At 43.0% G+C, this 21631-nt stretch overlaps 1 protein-coding gene and 2 non-coding genes across 3 annotated transcripts; all 3 read right to left on the bottom strand.

Annotated features, from left to right (window-relative positions):
* Window positions 1–3852: 3852 nt before the first annotated feature.
* Window positions 3853–15194, bottom strand: CCT6A (chaperonin containing TCP1 subunit 6A). Its single transcript, XM_075013869.1, has 14 exons — window positions 15031–15194; window positions 14718–14781; window positions 13244–13378; window positions 11135–11308; window positions 10833–10936; window positions 9754–9864; window positions 9044–9203; window positions 8191–8273; window positions 7531–7627; window positions 6822–6969; window positions 5911–6044; window positions 5042–5144; window positions 4620–4692; window positions 3853–4210 (listed from the first exon to the last, which is right to left on the bottom strand). Exons 1-14 carry the CDS (start codon window positions 15165–15167, stop codon window positions 4138–4140), a joined length of 1596 nt encoding a protein of 531 aa, XP_074869970.1. The 5' UTR covers window positions 15168–15194; the 3' UTR covers window positions 3853–4137.
* LOC142023334 (small nucleolar RNA SNORA15) lies at window positions 10003–10136 on the bottom strand. Its single transcript, XR_012648211.1, has one exon. It is a non-coding gene; the product is annotated as a small nucleolar RNA SNORA15 (small nucleolar RNA).
* Window positions 11472–11603, bottom strand: LOC142023335 (small nucleolar RNA SNORA22). The gene has a single exon (XR_012648212.1). It is a non-coding gene; the product is annotated as a small nucleolar RNA SNORA22 (small nucleolar RNA).
* Window positions 15195–21631: the final 6437 nt, after the last annotated feature.

Here is a 21631-nt window from a genome sequence, read left to right as displayed (position 1 = left end):
GCCCCCACATGGAAACAACAGCCGAGAAATGAATAGGAAGGAGTGTAACAGCACATAGACAGCAGTACAGAAGCTGCAGTCTTCGTAGAAACCAGAGGGATGTGGCCTGAAGTCCTACTTAAGCCATAAACAAAACCCAAGCAGCTCAGCATTGTTCCTGATAGTTCATTAAATTAGCACACAAGCGACTTTGTGTTAAAAAAAGGGGGGGAGGGTAGGTCAGTGCGACTGAAGCATTTTCTTTAAAACGGTTACTAGTAACACTTATGAGCTTTTTCATTAAGGAGGTAGAAATCTCAGCCTCCTCCTCCCCCCACCTGACCTCAAAAACCCAAACCTATTTGGGACACTGGACAACGTTCCTAGGATCAACTTTGTGTTTTTAATATGTAGGCATGCAGTGTACCTGCTTTTCATTACAAGGACCAAGCAATTTAAGAGGAAAGGGATGCAGCTGTAGGTCCCCACAGCAGCCATTATACAGATACATTCAACTCTGTTTTTCTTTTTATTATGGTGCATCAAATGGGGAAAGTAATGACTGAACAAGTAAGGTGTTTCATCTTGAAAATCGTTGAGCCTTAGAGGAATATCTGGAATTTACTGAAACATGCTGAGAGATCTTCTGCAGAGGCAATACCAAAATCAGAGTTTTTGTAAGTTTAGCGGAGGCAAGAATTATACAAGCTTACTTTTAAACTCAACTCTCCAAGACTGAGTACTCAGGTAGCACATATTCATAGAATCATAGAACACTAGGACCGGAAGAGGCCTCGAGAGGCCGAGTCCAGTCCCCTGCCCCGACGGCAGGACCAACCACTATCTGCACCATCCCTGATGGGACATCTAATCTGTTCTTAAATATCTCCAGCGAGGGAGATTCCACAACCTCCCTTGGCAACTTATTCCAGTACTTGACCACCCTGACAGTTAGGAACTTTTTCCTAATGTCCAACCTAAACTTCCCTTGCGGCAGTTTAAGTCCATTGCCTCTTGTTCTCTCCTCAGAGGCCAAGAAGAACAAGTTTTCTCCCTCCTCATGACACCCTTTAAGATATCTGAAAACTGCTATCATGTCCCCCCTCAATATTTTTTCCAAGCTAAACAAGCCCAATTCTTTCAGCCTTTCTTCATAAGTCATGTTCTCCAGACCTTTTATTATTCTAGTTGCTCTTCTCTGGACCTTCTCTAATTTCTCCACATCTTTCTTGAATTGGGGCACCCAGAACTGGACACAATATTCCAGCTGAGGTCTAACCAGCGCAGAGTAGAGCGGTAGAATGATTTCTCGTGTCTTGTTCACAACACACCTGCTAATGCATCCCAGAATCATGTTTGCTTTTTTTGCAACAGCATCACACTGTTGACTCATATTTAACTTGTGATCTACTAGAACGCCTAGGTCCCTTTCTGCTGTACTCCTTCCTAGACAGTCTTTTCCCATTCTGTATGTGTGAAACAGATTATTCCTTCCTAAGTGCAGCACCTTACATTTATCTTTATTAAACTTCATCCTGTTTACTTCAGACCATTTCTCTAATTTATCTAGATCATTCTGAATTATGACCCCATCCTCCAACGTAGCTGCAACCCCTCCCAGCTTGGTATCATCTGCAAACTTAATAAGCGTACTTTCTATGCCAATATCCAAATCATTAATGAAGATATTGAACAGAACTGGTCCCAGAACAGACCCCTGCGGAACCCCACTTGTTATGCTTTTCCAGCTGGATTGAGCACCATTAACAACTACTCTCTGGGTACGATTAGCCAGCCAGTTATGCACCCACCTTATTGCAGCGCGATTTAAGTTGGACTTGCCTAGTTTGTCGATAAGAATATTACGCGAGACCGTATCAAATGCTTTACTAAAGTCTAGGTATACCACATCCACTGCTTCTCCCTTATCTACGAGTCTCGTTATCATATCAAAAAAAGCTATCAGGTTGGTTTGACATGATTTGTTTTTTACAAAACCATGCTGGCTGTTCCCTATCACTTTACTACCTTCCAAGTGCTTGCAGATGACTTCCGTAACTACCTGCTCCATTATCTTTCCTGGCACAGAAGTTAAGCTGACTGGCCTGTAATTTCCTGGGTTGTTCTTGTTCCCCTTTTTGTAGATGGGCACTATATTTGCCCTCTTCCAGTCTTCTGGAATCTCTCCTCTCTCTCATGACTTTCCAAAAATGAGAGCTAACGGCTCAGCTACCTCTTCTATCAGCTCCTTGAGGATTCTAGGATGCATTTCATCAGGCCCTGGTGACTTGCAGACATCTAATTTTTCCAAATGGTTTTTAACTTGTTCTTTTTTTATTTCAAAAACTAACTCTACCCCTTTTCTGCCAGCATTCACTATGTCAGGCATTCCTTCAGACTTCTCTGTGAAGACCGAAACAAAGAAGTCATTAAGCATCTCTGCCATTTCCAAGTTCCCCGTTACTGTTTCTCCCTCCCCACCGAGCAATGGCCCTACCCTGTCCTTGGTCTTCCTCGTTTCTAATATATTTGTAAAAGGCCTTCTTGTTACCCTTTTTGCCTGTAGCTAGTTGGAGCTCATTTTGTGCCTTAGCCCTTCTAATTTGACTCTAATTTTACTAATTTTATTGATTGTAACAATACAAGTTTTTTCAAAGTTCTGAAACAATCTACTTTACTAGTCACAGGTTTCAGTCAGTGCTTTTGTAAGCTGAGCACTTGTGGGCACTCCGCTAATCAGCTAGGAGGCACCCAACTGGCAGCATGTTTCTACTGGTGCTGCATATCTGCAGATGCTGTGGTGCATACACACAAAATTTATTCCACCCCTGCATGGGGGGGGAAAAAAAAATAGAGGGAACACCAGTTTCAGTTACATCAGAAACTAAGAACACAGCTAGAGTAGTTCACATACCTAAAGCCTTGATGGAACTGTAGCTGGGTCTGGTTCAAAATTTAACTGTTCCTGCCAATCCCCCTCACACTGAAGTCTGCAATAAATTGCAACAAATTTTGATGGGCAGTGGGGGAAGGAGATGTGGCTGCACTCCCCATAATACTGAGGTCTGGGGTGCAGAGTTTAGAAGGGGATATGGCTATCAGGGAGGATTCTGAGCTGGAAGAAGGGTGGAGGTTGTGACCTGAGGTGGAGGATTAGGGTACAGAAGCAGGGTGCAAAAATGGGACAAGAAAAGGACTGTGGGGGAAATGACTGGAACTGGGTTATCAAGGCAGGCTCTGTCCAGGTACTTAGGTGGATCCTGGTCAGCAGCCCAGTAGAAACCTCATGCAGGTTTCTTGCCTTCCACATCCTTGCACATCACTCAAAAGCAGGTGGCTACAGAGGCCATGCATGCTCTGCTGCCAGCTGTGGGGCGGGGGAAGGAGCACTAGAGCTGTGTGCCGGCAGCCTACCCCACCACAAAACATGGCCCAGGCACCTGCCATTAGTTGGGTATCACACAATGGGAGCTGTGAGATTGTGCTGAGAGCAGGGACAGTGAACAAACCAAACACTCTTTCCCAGCATGACTAGCAGCACAGAGCTCATGCTGACTTCCACCCAGCACAGTGTCCCAAAACATTAAATCATTCTGCCTCCCCCCGACAAAAAGGTATTCACAAATGCCTGCTCCATCTTTACCAAATCTTTCCAACTACAAAGTATTTGGTGCAAATAAATGTACATGCGTATGCAAGCCAAAGAAAATCATCCATGCTTGGGGGTATTCCAGAAAGATGGTGTATAGGTGGGTTGAATTCTGAGGACATCACCTCCCAATTGACAACTGCATAGCTACAGTTAACTGTCCAACAACATTAGCCACCCCAACCAAAACAGATGTTCAGTAACTGACACCATTACAAGATGAGCACAGAGCGAACTGTTTATTGGGTAAAAAGACTAAGTTGTACATTTCAGTGCAATTAAGAAAAAAAAATAAATAACTGATTTGAGAACCTAATATTTGAAGAGGTGCTAACATTTGAGAGTGGCCACATTTACGCCAAAGAGACAGCTATGTTTGTTACTGTGAAAAATCCACTGGAGGCTGGAGAAAAATAATGCCTTTATAGCTCAATTTTTCTTTTTTGATATAACTTCATAGGGGCATCTCCTGACTCAAGGCAACCATTGCAGCAGAGGGCAGATTCAATTCAACCTTTGAGAGAGGACATTCCAGCTCGCATAATTTCATCAACCAAAAGAATGTTGCTGGCGATCACTGTGCTGGAAAAGATCCGAACACTTATGGTCACAACTACTGTTTTATATTACAGTTCATCTTATTCAAGACATCGCCCCTCCCTCAGTCCCCACTAAGACACACTGTAGATTACAGTTCTACATTCAGTAAATTGTTAAAAAATTCATATGACAACTGCTGAAGTACCATTCTATTAAGTTCTCACAAAACAATGTGGAGCTTATTTAAAACATTTGATTTCTCTGCGGAAGGACAGAGGCAAAACAGGCATTAAGACCAAACATTCATATAATTATTGTATTACGTTAGTGTTCTTATTTCTACACTGTAAATTTCAATCAAAATATTTCTATATAAAATAATCCACACCACAAACCCATGCATACGATTTGACCAGTAGCAATGGAAGCTTGTTTTAGCTTAAAAAAATACCATGAATGAAGTAGTTGTTTTTTGACGTTATAATTATCCCAAATTCCAGCTGCTGCCGCCACCATTGGTTCACCTGGGAATGTAAAATAAATCTGCTTGTAAACAATTGATATCTTTTATCATTTTTTATTAACATTCACAATCTTGTTCCAGGCAGTGGGAAAAATCACAAGACATTAAACAGGTTGACTGACACCAAAAGACAAACCAAAGTATTTCCTACTTCATATTAACACTGGCCTTCATCTTTGTGTGCTTGTTACAATAAAAGCCAGTTTGTAAACGAGTCAACCCCCAAATGGTAGCAATGACTCACTAAGTCAGTTAATTTTCTTTCCTAAAAAAAACAACAGAACCACTTTGCTGGCTCACAGGGAAAACTGAAGCCAATTGTCTGATCTTTGTATTTCACAGCTTCTTACCAGTGTTCAGGTCAACTCCAATAAGTTGTCCAGAATCTGCATATTCAGCCTGAACCTTCACTAGTGTTTCCTGGGGATCATAGCCAGAGTTCTGAGCAAGAACCTGGGGGGCGGGGGAAAGAGGGAGAGGAGAGAAAAGAATGTTTTGTATATTAATTTAAAGCCACAAAAACATCTATAAAAGGAGCATCATTATCTACAAACACATCCCATTACCTCCACTAGTATAACTCAGACAACAATTAGGGCAAGGATGTATATTTTCCTTCAGTTCAAAGCATTTATAAACAGTAGTCCGAGTTGTGAGGGTTGCATTCCCACACACCCTGGTGTAACTCACATTGGCCATTTCTACACAGAGGGAAAGATGCTAATGAGGTGTGGGGAATTTGCATCTGCGCCTCATTAGCACCTTTCGCTACATGTATTAGCATGCCCCTTCCAGAGGAAGTGGCCTGTGTAGAAACAGCCATTTAGTTTAAGTTGGGGGGGGGAATGCGTGCAGCTTTTTTCACTGGTGAAACACACTTTCTGCAGCCAGAGAACAGCAGGAGCACCTGGAGCTCTTTTCGAAAGGTAACTCCTGGGGTTGAGAGGGGGGGCAGTTGTGGAAAGCTAAGCCTAGTGATGGGTTGGGGCAGAGGAGTTAGGGCTGAACCAGAGCTGGGAGGGTTAAGCTAGAGCCAGGCACAGAGGTGTATGAGCCACAGGTGGGGGAAGAAGCAGGATTTTGAGGGATTACTGTACTCATGTCCATCCTGTGGTAAAAAAGCCACTCTCTCTTCAGTGAAGGAGACTACTGTTAGGATAGATAAAATTTTTGTGCATGTAACTGCTTTGAAGTTATTACTTTAAACCAAGAGTACCACCTTAGGAATGATGAGAAGAGCATCAGCAAAGGCTTGAACTCCAAATTGGGCTCTTCCTTTTACATTCGGCTTGTGTTTCACAAGAGCATCAGCTATTGCCACTTCCAACGCTCCAGCGCCTGCAACCACACACCCTGAAAGATGTAAAGAATAACCGTAGTTATTTCCACAAGATTACAAGAGCCAAGATTTTTAGCATTACATGAATTTAAGTAAAAGCACAAAGTTTACATGTTGTAAAAAAATTTTTGCATCAGTAGTTTGCAGTTTTCATCTGTCACTTTTAGTTAAACTCCTTAGGGTTCTTCTGTAAGTGGGGGTGTCTTCTTCAGAGAGAACCCCATCTACACAGCTGTTTTTGTTTTGGGAAAAGGCTCTTGAGCAAGAGAGATCATGAATATGGAAATGAGGCAAAAGATATGCAAATGTGCACCTAATTTGAATTTTCATTCTTGCTCATTAGCACGCCCCTTCTGGAAGGGCAGTGCTGTGTAGACACACCCTAAGTGATTACAGCATCTTGTACTGAGGAAGCTTTCCAGCAACTTTAACCACAGCACATTGTTTATTGTTAAATGTTGACGATACGTATTCCTCTTCTTTAAAAAAGGCAACAAAGGGCTATTAACTTTGTCAGGTAGCATATAACCCAAGTTACTATAAAATGACTAAATATGTGTCCTCATCTCTCTTAAATACCCATTCTAAAAACAGCAAAGCACTGGATGCACGTCAAATAGAAATGTGTTTTAGCATAGTGTCTGTATAAGATACTAACAAAAGCTAAGAGAAATTATCCATCTACTTGATAGAAAAGTACAGACAGATGTGCATTGGCAAATATGCGTTGCACATTACAGGATATGCCGCATAAGACCTTATTAAATATAGAAAGACAGAAGGAAACTTACCATCCTCAATAGCATTTTTGACAGCACGTAGCCCATCTCTTACTGCATCCTTTATTTGTGTGAGTGTATGCTTATTTGGTCCCCTGATCAACAGTGTAACTGAGCGAGGGTTGTCACACTTCTCAATGAAGGTAAACTTCTCTTCACCCTATCATGCCAATAACAGCAAACTACTAATTACATTTTTGCTTAACAAAAATCCTATAGCACAGCCACAAACATTTTTTATTTAGTGATTTAACAATGGTGCATCTGAATAGTTTAAGATCCATGCGAACAAGAGATTATTCAGGTAATTCATTCTGTAGTGGACCTTCCAAGAGGAGAGAGATTTGTAGTTTCATGCTCAGAAGTGGTTCACATTCCTTCTCAATTGCATTTCAGTCTTAAATTGAAAACAAGTTTATTCCGTTTCTCTTTTCAGGTCTGATTTTATTCTTCATCCCTAACATCTAGGCAAAACATTTATGCATGACAAAGAGCATCACAGATAAGAAATGTCAGTGGCTTTTAATATGACTTCCATTACTTCCTTCAAAAACTACTTAAATGAATTCTCACAGGCATCTAAATCCAGACAAAGTCCTCCACATGTGTAGTAGTAAAATCCACAATAAAGCCTGAACTAAAACGATTGCTGCAAACACCAGATGGGAGCCAAAAGGAATATCTAGGTTAGCCTCAGTTACAAGCTCAATGTCTTACACACCAGTACATATTCGTAGACAAGACCAGCGTGTCCCAAACAGTCAGGAGTGAGGTCATCCACAGAATTCATAGCTATACCACCACAAGCCAGGGTCAATCTGAAAACAGATGTTTATAAAAACACAAAACATGTTACTTTTTTAAAAAAAGACAGTGAAAATAAGCTAGAGATTCTTGGTTGGCTGCATAGTTCTGAATGAAGATGTTTTTCACTCCATGCCATAGATTCTTACAAATAGGCTAATCTCATTATTTAGGTATTTATTTCAAAATACAATGGGTCCCCCCCACCCCGCCACCATATAATTTCCTGGTGTTTGAGTTTAAAATAATTCAAATCTCTTCTAGGTTACCCTCAGTTGAAAGCTTACTGATAAAGATATACAACTTAAGTACTAGAGGGATAGTCATTGTACTCTGTATCAGCAAAAGCAACAACGCATCTAATGAAGTTGGTTTTTACATTAGTAAGTTCGGTCTCCTTTTCATGCTCAGTTTGGCTACCCTGGGTTTATACTGAATAGAATTTTTACTCCTGTAGGAAGTACATGAGCCTGAGCTAAAGGAACATTTTTCTTCAATTCTGAAAGACAAAAATATAAAATAAAGACTGGATAGAGAGAAAGTTTGGAAAACAATCTCTACTTTCCCAAGAACTGACCTCTCCATATTCCTCCTTTTTGCTCTGCGCAAAGCTACTATTCCTTGTTTTGCAAGTGCATCTAAGGAAAATGGGTCAATTCCCTATAAGCAGAGAGAGAAGTACACGTTAGAAAAAGTTACTGGTCCAGCAATAAGCACCAAATTCTATGTTCAGATCATACTGCAAGTGGGACCTATGAACATATATCTGAAAATACAATGCCGACCAAGTCACAGAGGAGTAGCCGCATTAGTCTGTACCTTCACAAAACAGAAAAAGCAGTCCTGTAGCACTTTCAACAAGACTAACAAAATGATTTACTGGCAGATGAGCTTTTGAGAGACATTCACGTCTTCAGATATGGAAATTCTGATAAAAAACAGACTGCCACTGACAATTTAACAGAAAGATTAGAAAAATATTAAATAAAAACTGATCAGCTACACAGAACAGGAGGGAGGCGGGAATCATTTACTCCAAGTGTCTATTAAGTTATGTGAGTTGCCTGAGCTCACTACCAATATCAAAGATGGGGAACTATCCTTGTAATGCACAGGGTAATTGCTATTTTGACTGAGACCCAGGCATAAAGGGTCAAACTTGAGAATAAACTCCAATTCAGATGTCTCCTGATGGTGGAGGGCAGGTTATTAAATCTCTGTGCAATTCAAGTGTTTCTTTACTATGGGTCCAAATGATAAAGAGATCATGGATGTACTGTACGTAAAGGAAGGGTAAGCAGGGGACACGAGCTGAGGAAATGTTCTAAGTCAGACTATACAGTTAATTGAAAACAAAGCATCAGGCCTACCAAGAATACCAACAATTTTAGGTAATTTTTATAGCTACCATTTACTCTCATGCATCTCACCTTTTGATTGATCACAACAAATCCTTTATCTGAATCACCACAGACTCTCTTTTTCAAGTCTATGATTTTGTTCACTCTGTCTTCAATGAATTTTCTTTCAGCTTTTACTAACTTCTCTCTTTCTTCTGCACTCTTATAGAAGAATCCTGAGCTCACCTCTCTGGAGAAAAAAACTGCTCGTTACTACTAGTAGGGCTCTACAAAGTTAATACAACAGAATCTTAAAATCAAGGAGTATGTGTGTTTTGGTCAAGACATGAATTTGCCAAACCTGTGGGACAGTGCTACAAAGCATATAGGCGTTCTGAACACATGTAAAAGGAAGAGAATTCCTTCCAGTGCAGAGATACAGCACAAAATTATTCTAGCAGAGTTACATCAAGTAACCTATGAAGTATAACTGGGTGTTCACTGTGCAATGCAAGACTTGGAGACAAAAGGGGGAGTTCTTGTCATTCAATTAGCTAAGAGAAGGGATTATTATGCTAATGCGTCCATAATTCAGACTACCACAAATGCCAATTCGCCAACTCATTCACTTTGGAGTGAAAAGTTTGACTTCAGTTCCTCATTTACATAAACTAGGCCTTTAAAAAAAAAAGTGTTTTTAAACTCTCAATATGCTTAAAAGTTTATGATGTATGTAAATATTAACTCACATTCTCAGAGTCAACTGTAGTTCTTCCCTCGTCTCTTTGGTAACTACTTACGTTTTTTCATATTCTAGTGATACATTGCAAGTAAAGATGTAAGCATCTTCCACTCTTTTTTTCATATCAGGATGACGAGCACCATGGTCCAAAACAAGTCCTCTAATCAGCCTGCAAAAAGTGAGTAAGATGAGCTGTCAGATGATTTACACAGAGCAGGAAACCTTGGTTTTCCTGAAATACATTCATAAAACTCATACTATAGTTGACTGAAAATAGCATACTAATATATTAAGAATTGACTGAAACATGTATCCTTCTTGTATGGACATGCTAACTTTACACAAAGCATACCACTAGAAATAAGTTAAAAGGAAATATACTGTAGCATAGTGTCTGACTGCATTAGCTACTGAAAAAGCTATTGCAGAATTCATCCATGCCATTGAAGTTAAAACATAGCTACACTTTTTTTGTAATTTCAATGAATTCTGAAGCATTACACAAAGATTTAACGTTACAATTACATCATTTGGATAAGATTTTATACATCTTCACTTAAGAGAGAGCAGTCCCATCCTGCCAATATTCAAGTCACCAGAGACGAAGAGCGATTCCTTTTGACTTTCCATTTTTCATTAGTAACCTAAAGCTTCCATTTGATTTCCACTGGAAGTGGAAATACATCCAGAGAGAGAGTTTCTTTAACTATTCCATGGTGTTCACACTGACAACTATTTCAAAAACAACCAGTTCTATATCATAGATGTAAGTATTGAACATCTTACGCTTGACATGCATATGTAGTGATAACGATGTTCAGAGAAAAGCATCAAAAGAATAATCATTCTCCAACAGAAGGAAATGATTTCGTCTTACTTGTGTCCAGTCCTTCCTGGACTGTCAGATCATCATAACAGATTATAGGGAAAAGGCTATGTAATTCTGACAGTATTTTACTGTTAGTCCAGATAGAGAGTTTCCTCTTTCCAAACAAAACATGGATAAGAAACACAGGAAAATGTGATTGTAAATTGATAAAGGGACTCAAAACGTGGCTTAACTGCAAACAATTAGATTTCAAGCCATGTTTAACCTTCAAATGCAGAATGGATTAGCAGCATTTTGTAGCTACTTACGTTGTTTCAGTTTCTGATTTGTGCTTCATCTCCATAATTTCAACCATGTAAAGGTCGATAGGCTCATTTGGTTTTCTGATTGCCAAAACAGCATCCACTACCGCCTGGAATAAAAGAAAATGCCTCCATAAAAACCCAATGCATTTTCTAAAAAAAGCAATAGAGCCAGTATTCCTCCAGCTATCGTACATTTTCATCCCTCCCCCAAATACTTACAAAAGAAGATGAACACCTAGAGTTCTTTACACAAAAAGGATAGTACGATAGGACAGACAAACACACACACACACACACACACTTGCCTCTGTTAAGATATCAGCAAGTTCTGCATGAACTTTAGTACGCAGTGACGTTCTGGCAACATCTACAAGTGTCTCCCTGTCCATCTCCTTAGTTACTTTGACTTTCTCCAAGACTTCAAGTGCTTTCTCCTTTGCTGCTTCAAATCCTTCAGTGACTATTCTAGGGTGCAAGCCCTAATTTTTTTTAAAAAGTAACAGGACAGTGAGTGAACATATTTATTAGTTTTATTTGAAAACACTTAAAGTGATCTCTAAACTTCAGATACCAGAAACATTCATGACTGTGCTGTAAGATGGAAGTATGTTGGAATTTGCATACTACACAGAGGAAAGAAAAAAATGTACTGTCCTTCTGAATACATGTAAAAGGAAAGGTAAACCTTCTAATGCAGAGGAAAAGTACAGATTGTTCTAGCACAGACTTATAGCCAAGGGAACTACAAAGCACACTTGGGTGTTCGCTGTGCAACATGAAACAAGGTAGCAAAGTACCTTGCATATACATAGTCAGCAACAATTCCTTCACTCTACAATAGGGGTTCACTCTTTCTGCTCCATTCTTCTCACCCACCTCTGCCTCATATGCTGTGGTTCCCAACCTTCTTAGTAACACTTCAATGAGACATGTACTGCTTGCTCTTAAACAGCACATTTATGACTGTTAGTCTTACTAGAGAAGATTTGCAACTTAGTAGTGCATACAACAAGCTAAACAATGATCAAATCCATCAAGGTTGGATTTGAAACATTAACTAGACTGTCAGCCAGCCAGCACAGAAACATTTTCAAAATCTGTCTGACATTATGTCAGGACATTGAGTAAACACCGAAAACAGGCTCCCTTCCCCGCCAGCCCACTGAAGACAGGATGTGGCCATTAAACCATGTCTTGGCTTCAAAAGACTCTCACCCTCCCTCTCCCTTGCCACAGGAGGGATCAGGGGCATGCTCCCCACCAGCTCCTTCAGGCTGGGAAGCAGCATTTCAGCTGCCTGCCAGCACAAATAGAGTTCTGCAGGGTCAGCTTTTCCCCTCACTGTGGCTCTGAAGAGTCAACTGGTGGGGGAAGTGGGAGAGAAGGAGAGAGATTCATGAACCCTGTGCCAGACAGGACTCAGGCAGCCTCCTTGCTGGAACCCCATCTGGTGTGGGATTTGTCAATTTCCCCTCCTACAGTGGCTCTGCAAAGAAGGGAAGTGAGGGGAAACTGACAAAAATTTCAGGGCACACTAGTTGAAAACCCCTGCAATATGCTGTAAAAACCCACCTGTCTCTCAACTTTTTCTGCACATATAAGCCAGGAACAGCATTAGGGAGTAATAAGCAGAGCAATTACCAGAGCCTTGTACCACAGGGGTGCTTGCAAATTTAAGATGCTCAGGCTTTGGCTTCAGTCCCAGATGACAAGGCTCTGGGCCACCAGCAGGGTTCAACTTTCTGCCCTCACCCCCAACAAGTCCAACACTGGCCCTGCTCCCCAGCCCTATGAAACCTGGTTAAAGACCCCAAGGCTCCTGAATTCCTGGTTGAGAAATTCTGTTCTAGACAAATGTTTCTTGGTGCCATACAATTAGAAGACCCTTAAATCCAATCAGAAATAAATCAAAAATAAATTGAAACATGATACATTCTACATGCACCATTGAGGATTTTAACTTGTAACATAACCTTGGCTAGTTAAGGATACTGTTTTAATTTTCACCCAATACAAGATGCCAAGACAACTCTCTGCTGGCAGATCATTACACCACAGAATGACCACACAGGAGCAGGCAAACCTGTAAGACAGTGGCCAGCTGGGGAGGGGACTCTGCATGTTGACAGCCTTGGGGAGTCCATTACAGCAGCCAGTACATCCCAGCCCTTAGTCCTGCACCCTACACCCTGAGCCCCTCCTCACCCACCAACCATGATGCCTGCATATATCCCCCCCACCGCCCTAAAGGACCCAAACAAAGCCACCTAACTTCTAGTCACATACAATAAAAAGTTGACCAAAAGTCTGATCATTTGGAAGAGCTGTAACATCTGAAGTTTCATTTAAGAAAATAAGATAATTGCAATGATGCTGCATTCACTCATTTTCTCAAGGAAAAAATTCATACGTACCTCAGAAATATAGAGATCGGCCTGCTTTAGCAGCTCTCCAATGATCAGAACATTTGAAGTGGTACCATCTCCAGTGATGTCATCCTGTGCTGTTGCTACTTTTGCTATTAAGGAGGCTGTTGGGTGTTGTATTTGCTGAACAAAAAACAAGACATGAATAATAAAATTTGCTCATCTGTAAAGGGAGTGACTGACACCAATTTAACAAGTCTATCTGTCAAGTGCTTACTTTTCATAAAAATGCAGCTACTTTAAATTGATTAAGCCATCTAACACTATCTAATAAGAATCATACTTAAAGACCACACTGTTGTGATCGTAGGCTTTGCATAATTCTCATTTTGACCCCCAAATAAGCAATGAAAATTCAAAACAAAGCATGGCACTATTTCTTCAAACATTAAGTCCTTATCAATTAAGTTTTTCTGAAAAAGACCATGAATATCCATATCGGACAGTGATTTGGGGAAAAAGAAAAAAGGTGGTATTTTAAGAAGCAGAACAGAAAAATTAACCTTAAGGAAGCAGAGAGCGCATATAAGCAGAGTATCGTCCTTCATTTAGCCTCAATTTTATCCTTAAGTGTGCAGAGAGCCCTTCTGTTTGCAACAGAAATGAAGGCCTCTCCTCCCTGATCACATGCAAAAACAGGACTTTAAAGATATATGAACTAAAATACAGGTTGAACCTCTCTAGTCCAGCACTCTCAGGACCTGACTGAGATTAAACAATAGTACCCACCAGACCACAGGAGGTCAATATTGTCTACCAGCATTACCAACACTTGTACTGCTTACTGGGCTCTTAGAAGACATTTAGCAGTAAATTGCAGCTAAATAACAGCACAGAACACTGAGAGCCAGGACTGGTGGTTATCAATAACCTTTATGAGACCACAGCAAACTTGGCCACACCCTTGTAAGTGGCCATCTGGCTAACTACAATCATTCTGGTTTATGGATGTGCAGGACTAGAAAACCCCTGCCATATGCTGTAAAGAGCCTCTCTTAAAAATGAGCCCACTTCGGGATGGGGGCAAATAGATATCAGGGATGGTCCTTTGTCCTGCCAAGAGGGCAGGGGACTGGACTAGATGACCTCCAGAGGTCCCTTCCAGTTCTAGATGTGTATGTGTGTAAAATTCCAGATTACAGAGGTTCACCCTGCACCCTTACATATGCTGTTATTTACCCAAAACATAACAACCTAACCCGTTCTGAGGTGTAACTAACTAATAGGAAAAGGCACTTTGTTTCCCAATGAGAAAACAGACACAATACCCTACTTTTACTGTGGAATTAGCAACTTTCCTTGAGGGGTACCTTGCCAAACGAGGGGACTAAGCGAACACGTGCCCCAACGGGACTGACTGCAGCCTTTGTAAGAAAAAGCCCCCTGCCACCTCCCCCCTACACAGAGACCCAGGCACCCTACTGGCTCCGGGCGGTAGGGCCAGACCCAGCGGCTCGCTCACCATTTCGTGGAGAAGCACGTTGCCATCTTTGGTCAGCTTGATCTCACCGGCGCCGGACACCAGCCTGCAAGAAGCGGCACCACGCTGAACCCCCGCGGCTGCTCGCGGCCCTGCCCGGCGCATGGCTCGGCTTCCGAGGCGCCGCCCGACCACCCGCCGTTCGGTCTCGAGCGCTCTACACCCCTCCCCAGGCTTCCCAGAGCCTGGCAGGGCGCAACCAGAGCACCCACCCGTCTGCGCGGGGAGCACAGCGGCCTCCCGGGCCTCCCAGCTCCTCACCCACGCGGCCACTCCCGCCCCCCTCGGCTCTCACATCTTCATGGTGCCCTTGGGGCCCAGGTTGGTCCTCAGAACGTCCTGCAGCCCCCGCGCCGCGCTGATGTTCACGGCCAGCGCCGCCTGGGCCCGAGCCACTTCGGCCTTAGGGTTCAACGCCTTCACCGCCGCCATTTCCACAGCCAGGCCGGGCCAGAGAGGCGCCACCCCCCTCCCTTCTAGAACACTCCGCCGCGCTTTTCCCGCCCGCCCGCAGCCCATTGGCCAAGCCGAACCGGCTGCAATATCATGGGGCGGCTCCGTTGTCATTCCTGCCTAGTGCCCGCCCCTTGCGGAGGCTCTCGGGGCTGTTGGAATCCGTTAATATGCAAATCATGTCACGCTCAAATATTTTATTCATATATATATATAGCTTATTAATATGCAAAATGCTACTACTGTACAAATATGCTTAGTCATGTGTGGTTGACTCTCCACAGAGTAATAAAAGAAAATGCGAAAACAGCACAGTTTTAGCTATTTTTAAGTAATTATAACCGACAGGTCATAAAAAATAATACGGTTATTATACCTGTAATATAGAACTCACATGCCTGTAGATTATTAATATATGTCCTATGAGGTTAACCATGACAATCTCCCAGTTGCTAAAATCACAAACTCACCTGAGGTAAAAATTGGACAACTTTTTTTTAAATTGTGGATTACTATTTAAATTAGCTCAATAAATGTGAGATAAACTCAAGATCTCAAACATGGCTGTTTTTCTCTCAGTTCTAGCCTGGATGTGCGGCTTAGTGTGATAAGCAAATCTCCAGTATTACTAATCCCCTGTGTTGAAAATATCGCAAGTCAGGCTCCAAAAAACAGATTTGCTTTAAAATCCTGAGATTTCCAAAATAATAAAATTAGAGTTCTTTTTATTTGCCTTGAATGCTGAACCTCAGGGTTCACTTTGTCAAGAATTTCTGGGAAAGTACACATTGGGGCTGGAACAATTTTTAGAGTGGGGGTACAGAGTTACCCCTTTCCCTACACCTGTTTGTGCCCCTCCAGCAGTTAATGGGGTTGCCAGATGTCCACAAAAAGACTGGACACCATCAGCTGGGGGTGGAGGGTAAAAAAATGTATTTTCTTTATTACTTGCAAATTGGTTCATTAAATGCTTTGGAAAATCAGTTAATAATATGGATAAATAACACTTTAACTGGAAAATAATATTGCAACTGATGTACAAATAACATTGAAAATATTTAGGTATTAATGAAAAGAAATCAACTTCATCTGCATTTAACTTTTAGTCAAACAAAATTACTCAATGTGCACAAAACTCCATCCAATTCAGCGCTGTGAAACTATCCAATTCTTTACCAGACTGCAATATAAACATATGTAAAATAAAAAAGCAGTCACGTAGCACTTTAAAGACTAACAAAATCATTTATTAGGTGATGAGCTTTCGTGGGATAGACCCACTTCTTCAGCTCATAGTCTTACCAGAACAGACTGGATATATAAAGCACAGAGGTCCAAAAATTGTTATCAAGGTTGACAAATCAGAAAAATTGTTATGAAGGTTGGCAAATCAGAAGAGCAGTGGGGTGGCAGGAGGAGGGTGTGGAGTAGTCAAGAGTTAGGTAAAACACAGCATGTAAAAGAGTCCTTATAATGGGCCAGATAATTGCTGTCCTGGTTCAAACCACGTGTTAATATGTCAAATTTGAATTTAAATTACAGTTCTGAGCATTCCCTCTGTAAACGGTTGTTAAAGTTCCTTTTGCTAGAATACAGACTAATATGGCTATCTCTCTGTCAATATGTTAAATAGTTATTGACTTTAAAAAAACAACAGAAATTATGGATGTTCTTCCCCCCGCACCCCCCCAAAAAAAAGAGAGAGAGCGCGCGCGCACGCTGTTAACCTGGGGAACTTCTCGCAGGAGGGTGCTGTGCAGAGCAGGACTTTACCAGGGGTCACAACAGAGCTAGATCAGTCCCTGGAGAACAAGTCCCTCGGTGGCCGTCAGCCAGGCTGGACAGGAGTGGTGTCCCAGCTGCTGTGTGGCGGGAGCTGGGAATGGGCAACAGGGGTGGGATCACTACCCCACTCTCACATCTCTCTCTGCCCCCAACAGCTGAGGAGTCATTGTACGTGGCCCAGGTGCTACACAAGGTGAAGACTGAGGTGAACGAAAGTGTCATGAAAGACTTGTCCACCACAGGTGAGAGTCCCTGGACTCCTGGGGGCGTGGGATGCGAGGGCTTTGCTGGAGTTAGCCTCTGGAGGTGCACTGGGCTTGGCTGAAGAGCCCCTCCAGTGGCTGAGAACTTATAATAAAATTAAAATACTGGACATTTACATGCCCGGTATTCTGTGTTTTTTTTAACTGGACAGAGAGCCCAAATACCGGACTGTCCAGTTCACTACTGGACACTGGGCAACCCTAGTTTACAAACTCTCTGAAACAGGACCAACAGGAGACTTGCAGAGTGTACAGGGAGCACCAACTCCTGCAATATTCCACTCCATCGTCTGCAACAAATTGCCATTAGAGAGAGATGTAAGGTAGATGACACTGTTGGGCTGATGTACATCCGGCCATTGCAACAGGGAGGGAGCTGTGAGGCAGAGTATCGCTCTGTCTCACAATAAGATCTCCACTGTCTGATTGTGGGGCAGCGCAACAATGTACTGCCTTGGAGATAGGGTTAGGACAGAGCTGTTGAGATTAAGTACCACCCCTGGAATGTACACATTTTGTGCTTAGATGAACTACTTGCAGTAGTACAGGTTGAACCTCTCATATCCAGCACCCTCGGGACCTGACCAGAGTTCTACGAACAATCCAGGTTATTTGTAAAAAGGAATCCACCCTCTAATTTTGGAAACCACTAAAATTTCAGTCCCTATTTGAAAATCCACTGGAATGCCAATATAAAAGAGCATAGGCTAATATCTACATTTGTTTAAAATGGTCTAAATTTGGAGTTATCACACAGATTTAAATAGAACCACTTCACATTTATAGTAGTGGGAAGGCTGAGGCTTGATCCTGAAAGATGCTGAGTCTTCATACAGCAAAGCACTTGGGCATGTGTTTAAATTTAAGATTGTGAATAATTGCATTGACTTCAGCTCTTCAGTTTCTCAGTGCTTACTTATCTTTAATTAAAATGTATCCTTTTAAAAATTAGAAAGTCTAGATCCTGCAAATCTAACTTTTCTATTCAGGAAAACAATCACTGGCAGTTTTGGCTTGCCTGAGTGCCTGGCATAAAGGGCCAGATCCCATCACAGATACCTCAGTTTATATCAGCTGAGGATCTGTCCCCAGATTTCCACACCTACCTCAAAATTTCTTGGTGTGTTTCCATACTCATGTAATTATGTATCAAAGACGTCTACACTGGCCTGTCAAACCTTTTTAAAACAAGTTCGTCTGAACTGTGCTTGAACTGCCCAAGGTAATTTAGTGAGCCTCTAGTAATCTTCAAATAGGTCAGGATTTCTTGCATTGTTTTGGTACCATAGGTCTCTCGATACAGTTGAGAATGGAGATTTTCTTCCGATACAAGCTGGATAAAGGGTCAGATGCATAGCTGGTGTAAAACAGCTGAGCTCCACTGACCAAGAATTCTCTTACAAACACAAACACTGAGTTATCTTTAGTTAACGGCACAGTCTTTATAACCAAGATCCAGGGTGACCAGATGTCCAGGGTAATGGAGTCGAGACTGGGGAAACATTCCCCCACCCCTGCACCACAGGCTTGCCTTTCTCCCACTGCACCCCCACTCTGACCCTGGGCCCCCTTCCCAAACAGCCTGGCCAGGATTACCTGGGGGCAGGGAGCAGGCACCAGCCTCAGGAGGTCGCCCCCAACCCAGGCCTCTCTCCTGCCCTGCTTGCACTCAACACACAGCGCTGTGCCACAGCTTCCTGACCTGCTGAACCCCACTTCACCCTGGGTGTCGAGAGGCCTCCCAGCCACCCATGGAGAATTGATGTTCAGCAGGCTGGGAGGCTGTGGTGGGGCACTGAAGGGTGAGTGCCCCCTGCCTCAGGTAATCCTCCCCCTCCTGTCCATAGGATGTGTGTGGCAGCTGCCACAGGGCCCCCAAAGCTGCAGAGCCTGGGGCATCCATCCCACCTTGTCCTATGAATGGGATGGCTCTGCAGATGTCACATATTTAAGGGACAGTCCCATATTTAAGCCCTCCTGCAGGTGTCCCACATTTTCTCTCTCTCCCCTTCCCTCAGTATTAACAAAACAAAACATCAATTGTGTAGCACTTTAAAGACTAACTAAATGATTTATTTGGTGATGAGGTTTTGTGGGACAGACCCACTTCATCAGATCAATAATATTTCCAGTACAGACTGACATCTATAAGTACAGAGGGCCAAAAAAAAAAAAAAAAAGGACTGCTGTACTTATAGATGTCAGTCTGTACCGGAAATGTTATTGATCAGGAGAAGTGGGTCTGTCCCACGAAAGCTCATCACCGAATAAATCATTTTGTTGGTCTTTAAAGTACTACATGACTGCTGTATTGTTTTGTTAGAACACAGACTAACACGGCTACCTCTCTATCACCCCTCCATATTAGTGGGTCCTACTGCTGGCTGGATCCTTGCTTACCAGTTGCTCACCCAGCAGTGGTGAGTCAGGGGGGATCCAGTGACTGATGATGGGGGTGGGAGTGCAAGGCTGGTGGTTGGGCAAAGCTCAAGCATGCAGGGCTGGCCACTCCCCCTGCTGGGCTGTAAGTGTATTCCCTGCTGTGTGCCAGCTGCTAGCTCACTTCAGCCCCATTTCCAGACAGCCCTAGCTGCTTGCCATGGTGGCATGTGAGTGAGGGCTGGCTCTGGTTGGTTACAAGTCACAGCTGCTGCCCACCTTTAGGCCCTTTATAAGCTTCCCTTCTCACTATCCTCTTCCTACTGCGTCTGCTCACACACCAGTTCTGCTGCTCCTTCACATCCCTTTGGCAAAGGGTCAACGGGCACAAAACAGACATCAAAACACTCCAGATCCACAAACCAGTTAGTCAACATTTTAATGGAATGGGCCATTCTGTCAATGAGCTCAAGGTATGTGTGTTACTGAAAAGAAATTATCGCTCCTTTGTAGAAAGGGAAGTGGACGAATTGACATTTATATTCAAATTCGGAACATTAACACATGGTTTAAATCGTGATGGGAACTTTCTGAGTCACTATAGGGGCTCGTCTGCATACTTAACTCAGTCTAATTCTTGATCTTCCCCCCCACCCCTCCACTCTCTGATTTGCTCACCTTGATTATCTTTTTCTGATTTGTCCTCCTTGCTTACTGTTTTTGGTTCTCTGTGTCTTAAATATTAAGTCTGTTCTGGTCTGGCTATGGTCTGAAGAAGTGGGTCTTTCCCACGAAAGCTCACCTAATAAACTATTTTGCTAGTCTTTAAAGTGCTACTTGACTGCTTTCCCTTTGGCAAGGTGTGTCCAACTCCCTGCACTGTGCAGAAAGCCAGCCTCTGGTTGGATTGCTCAGTTCCTCAACAACCCGGCTGACAAGTTCTTTCTTTCCCCCACTGCCTCTGGCTGGGCTGGAGCCCACAGAATGCTGAAGACCCTCTGGCCCTGGACACTCACTAGCAGGAGCCAAGCCTGGCATGTGCCAAAGCATTGGCATGTAGACGCTTCTTCGCCCCTCAGCTAAGCTCTGCAGTGGCAGAAAAGAAGCTATTTTCAGCCTGTTTGCACTCCAACCCTGCAGTCACCCTGAGCAAGAGCATAGCACCCTCTCCACACACTGGAGCGGGCATGGGGGATGCTCCATCCTCTATGCACCCTTCTCTCATGAGTCACCTCTCTGGCTGAGTTCCCTGAAGCCAGTGGAAGCAGGTTCCCTAGCCCTGGAGCACAATGCATCCTTAGTGCTTAACGCCTTCCTGACCACACGTTAGCCAGGGGACGGAGGTGACTGAGTTATAGCAGTGGCCAGCAGCAGCGTAGAGATGTTAGCTGCCTTTGACACTGTGCATGAGGCAAGTGACAAGCTGCTTCCAGCCACAGGGTTGGGTGGACAGGAGGGAAGAGGTGACCACTCCAATATACAGTCCAGGTCATCCCTACCCCACCCTCCCACCTTCCTGTGGCTGGATGCAGCTCCCATCCCTTCCCTCCAACACAGTTCTAAAAGACTACTGGCTAGCTCTGCGCTGGTGTGAACCTTGACAAAAATTTGAGGAGGTGACCCCGTAACCCTGCATCCCCCCATATGTTGCCTCAAGAAGATGTGTTGCTGAGTATGAGGAGAGGTGGGTCCACGTGGGGGCCCAGCCAGGCATGGAGTGAAGAGAGCACTGGGCAGGAAGGGTTGGATCAGGTTGGTCAGTCACCCCCATCTCATTGTGAGAGAGGAATACGGGAGTGTGTGGATGTGTCACTTCTCCCCATGCAACCCTTAACAATAAGAAGGTAAATAAAAAGATTCCTTGAAACAGTATTTCTTTTTAAGAGGGCTCAGTCAAGGTGATGTTAATTTGAACATTTGTAACGCATAGTTGTCAATTGCCATTGAACTCACTTGGATACCAGTAATTTTACCAGATGTCCCATATGCAGCATAGGGAAATATGGTCACTTCATA

The sequence above is a fragment of the Carettochelys insculpta genome, chromosome 19 (assembly GCF_033958435.1).
Source record: "Carettochelys insculpta isolate YL-2023 chromosome 19, ASM3395843v1, whole genome shotgun sequence".
Taxonomy (NCBI): Eukaryota; Metazoa; Chordata; order Testudines; family Carettochelyidae; genus Carettochelys; species Carettochelys insculpta.
This window is presented reverse-complemented; position numbering and strand designations above follow the sequence as displayed.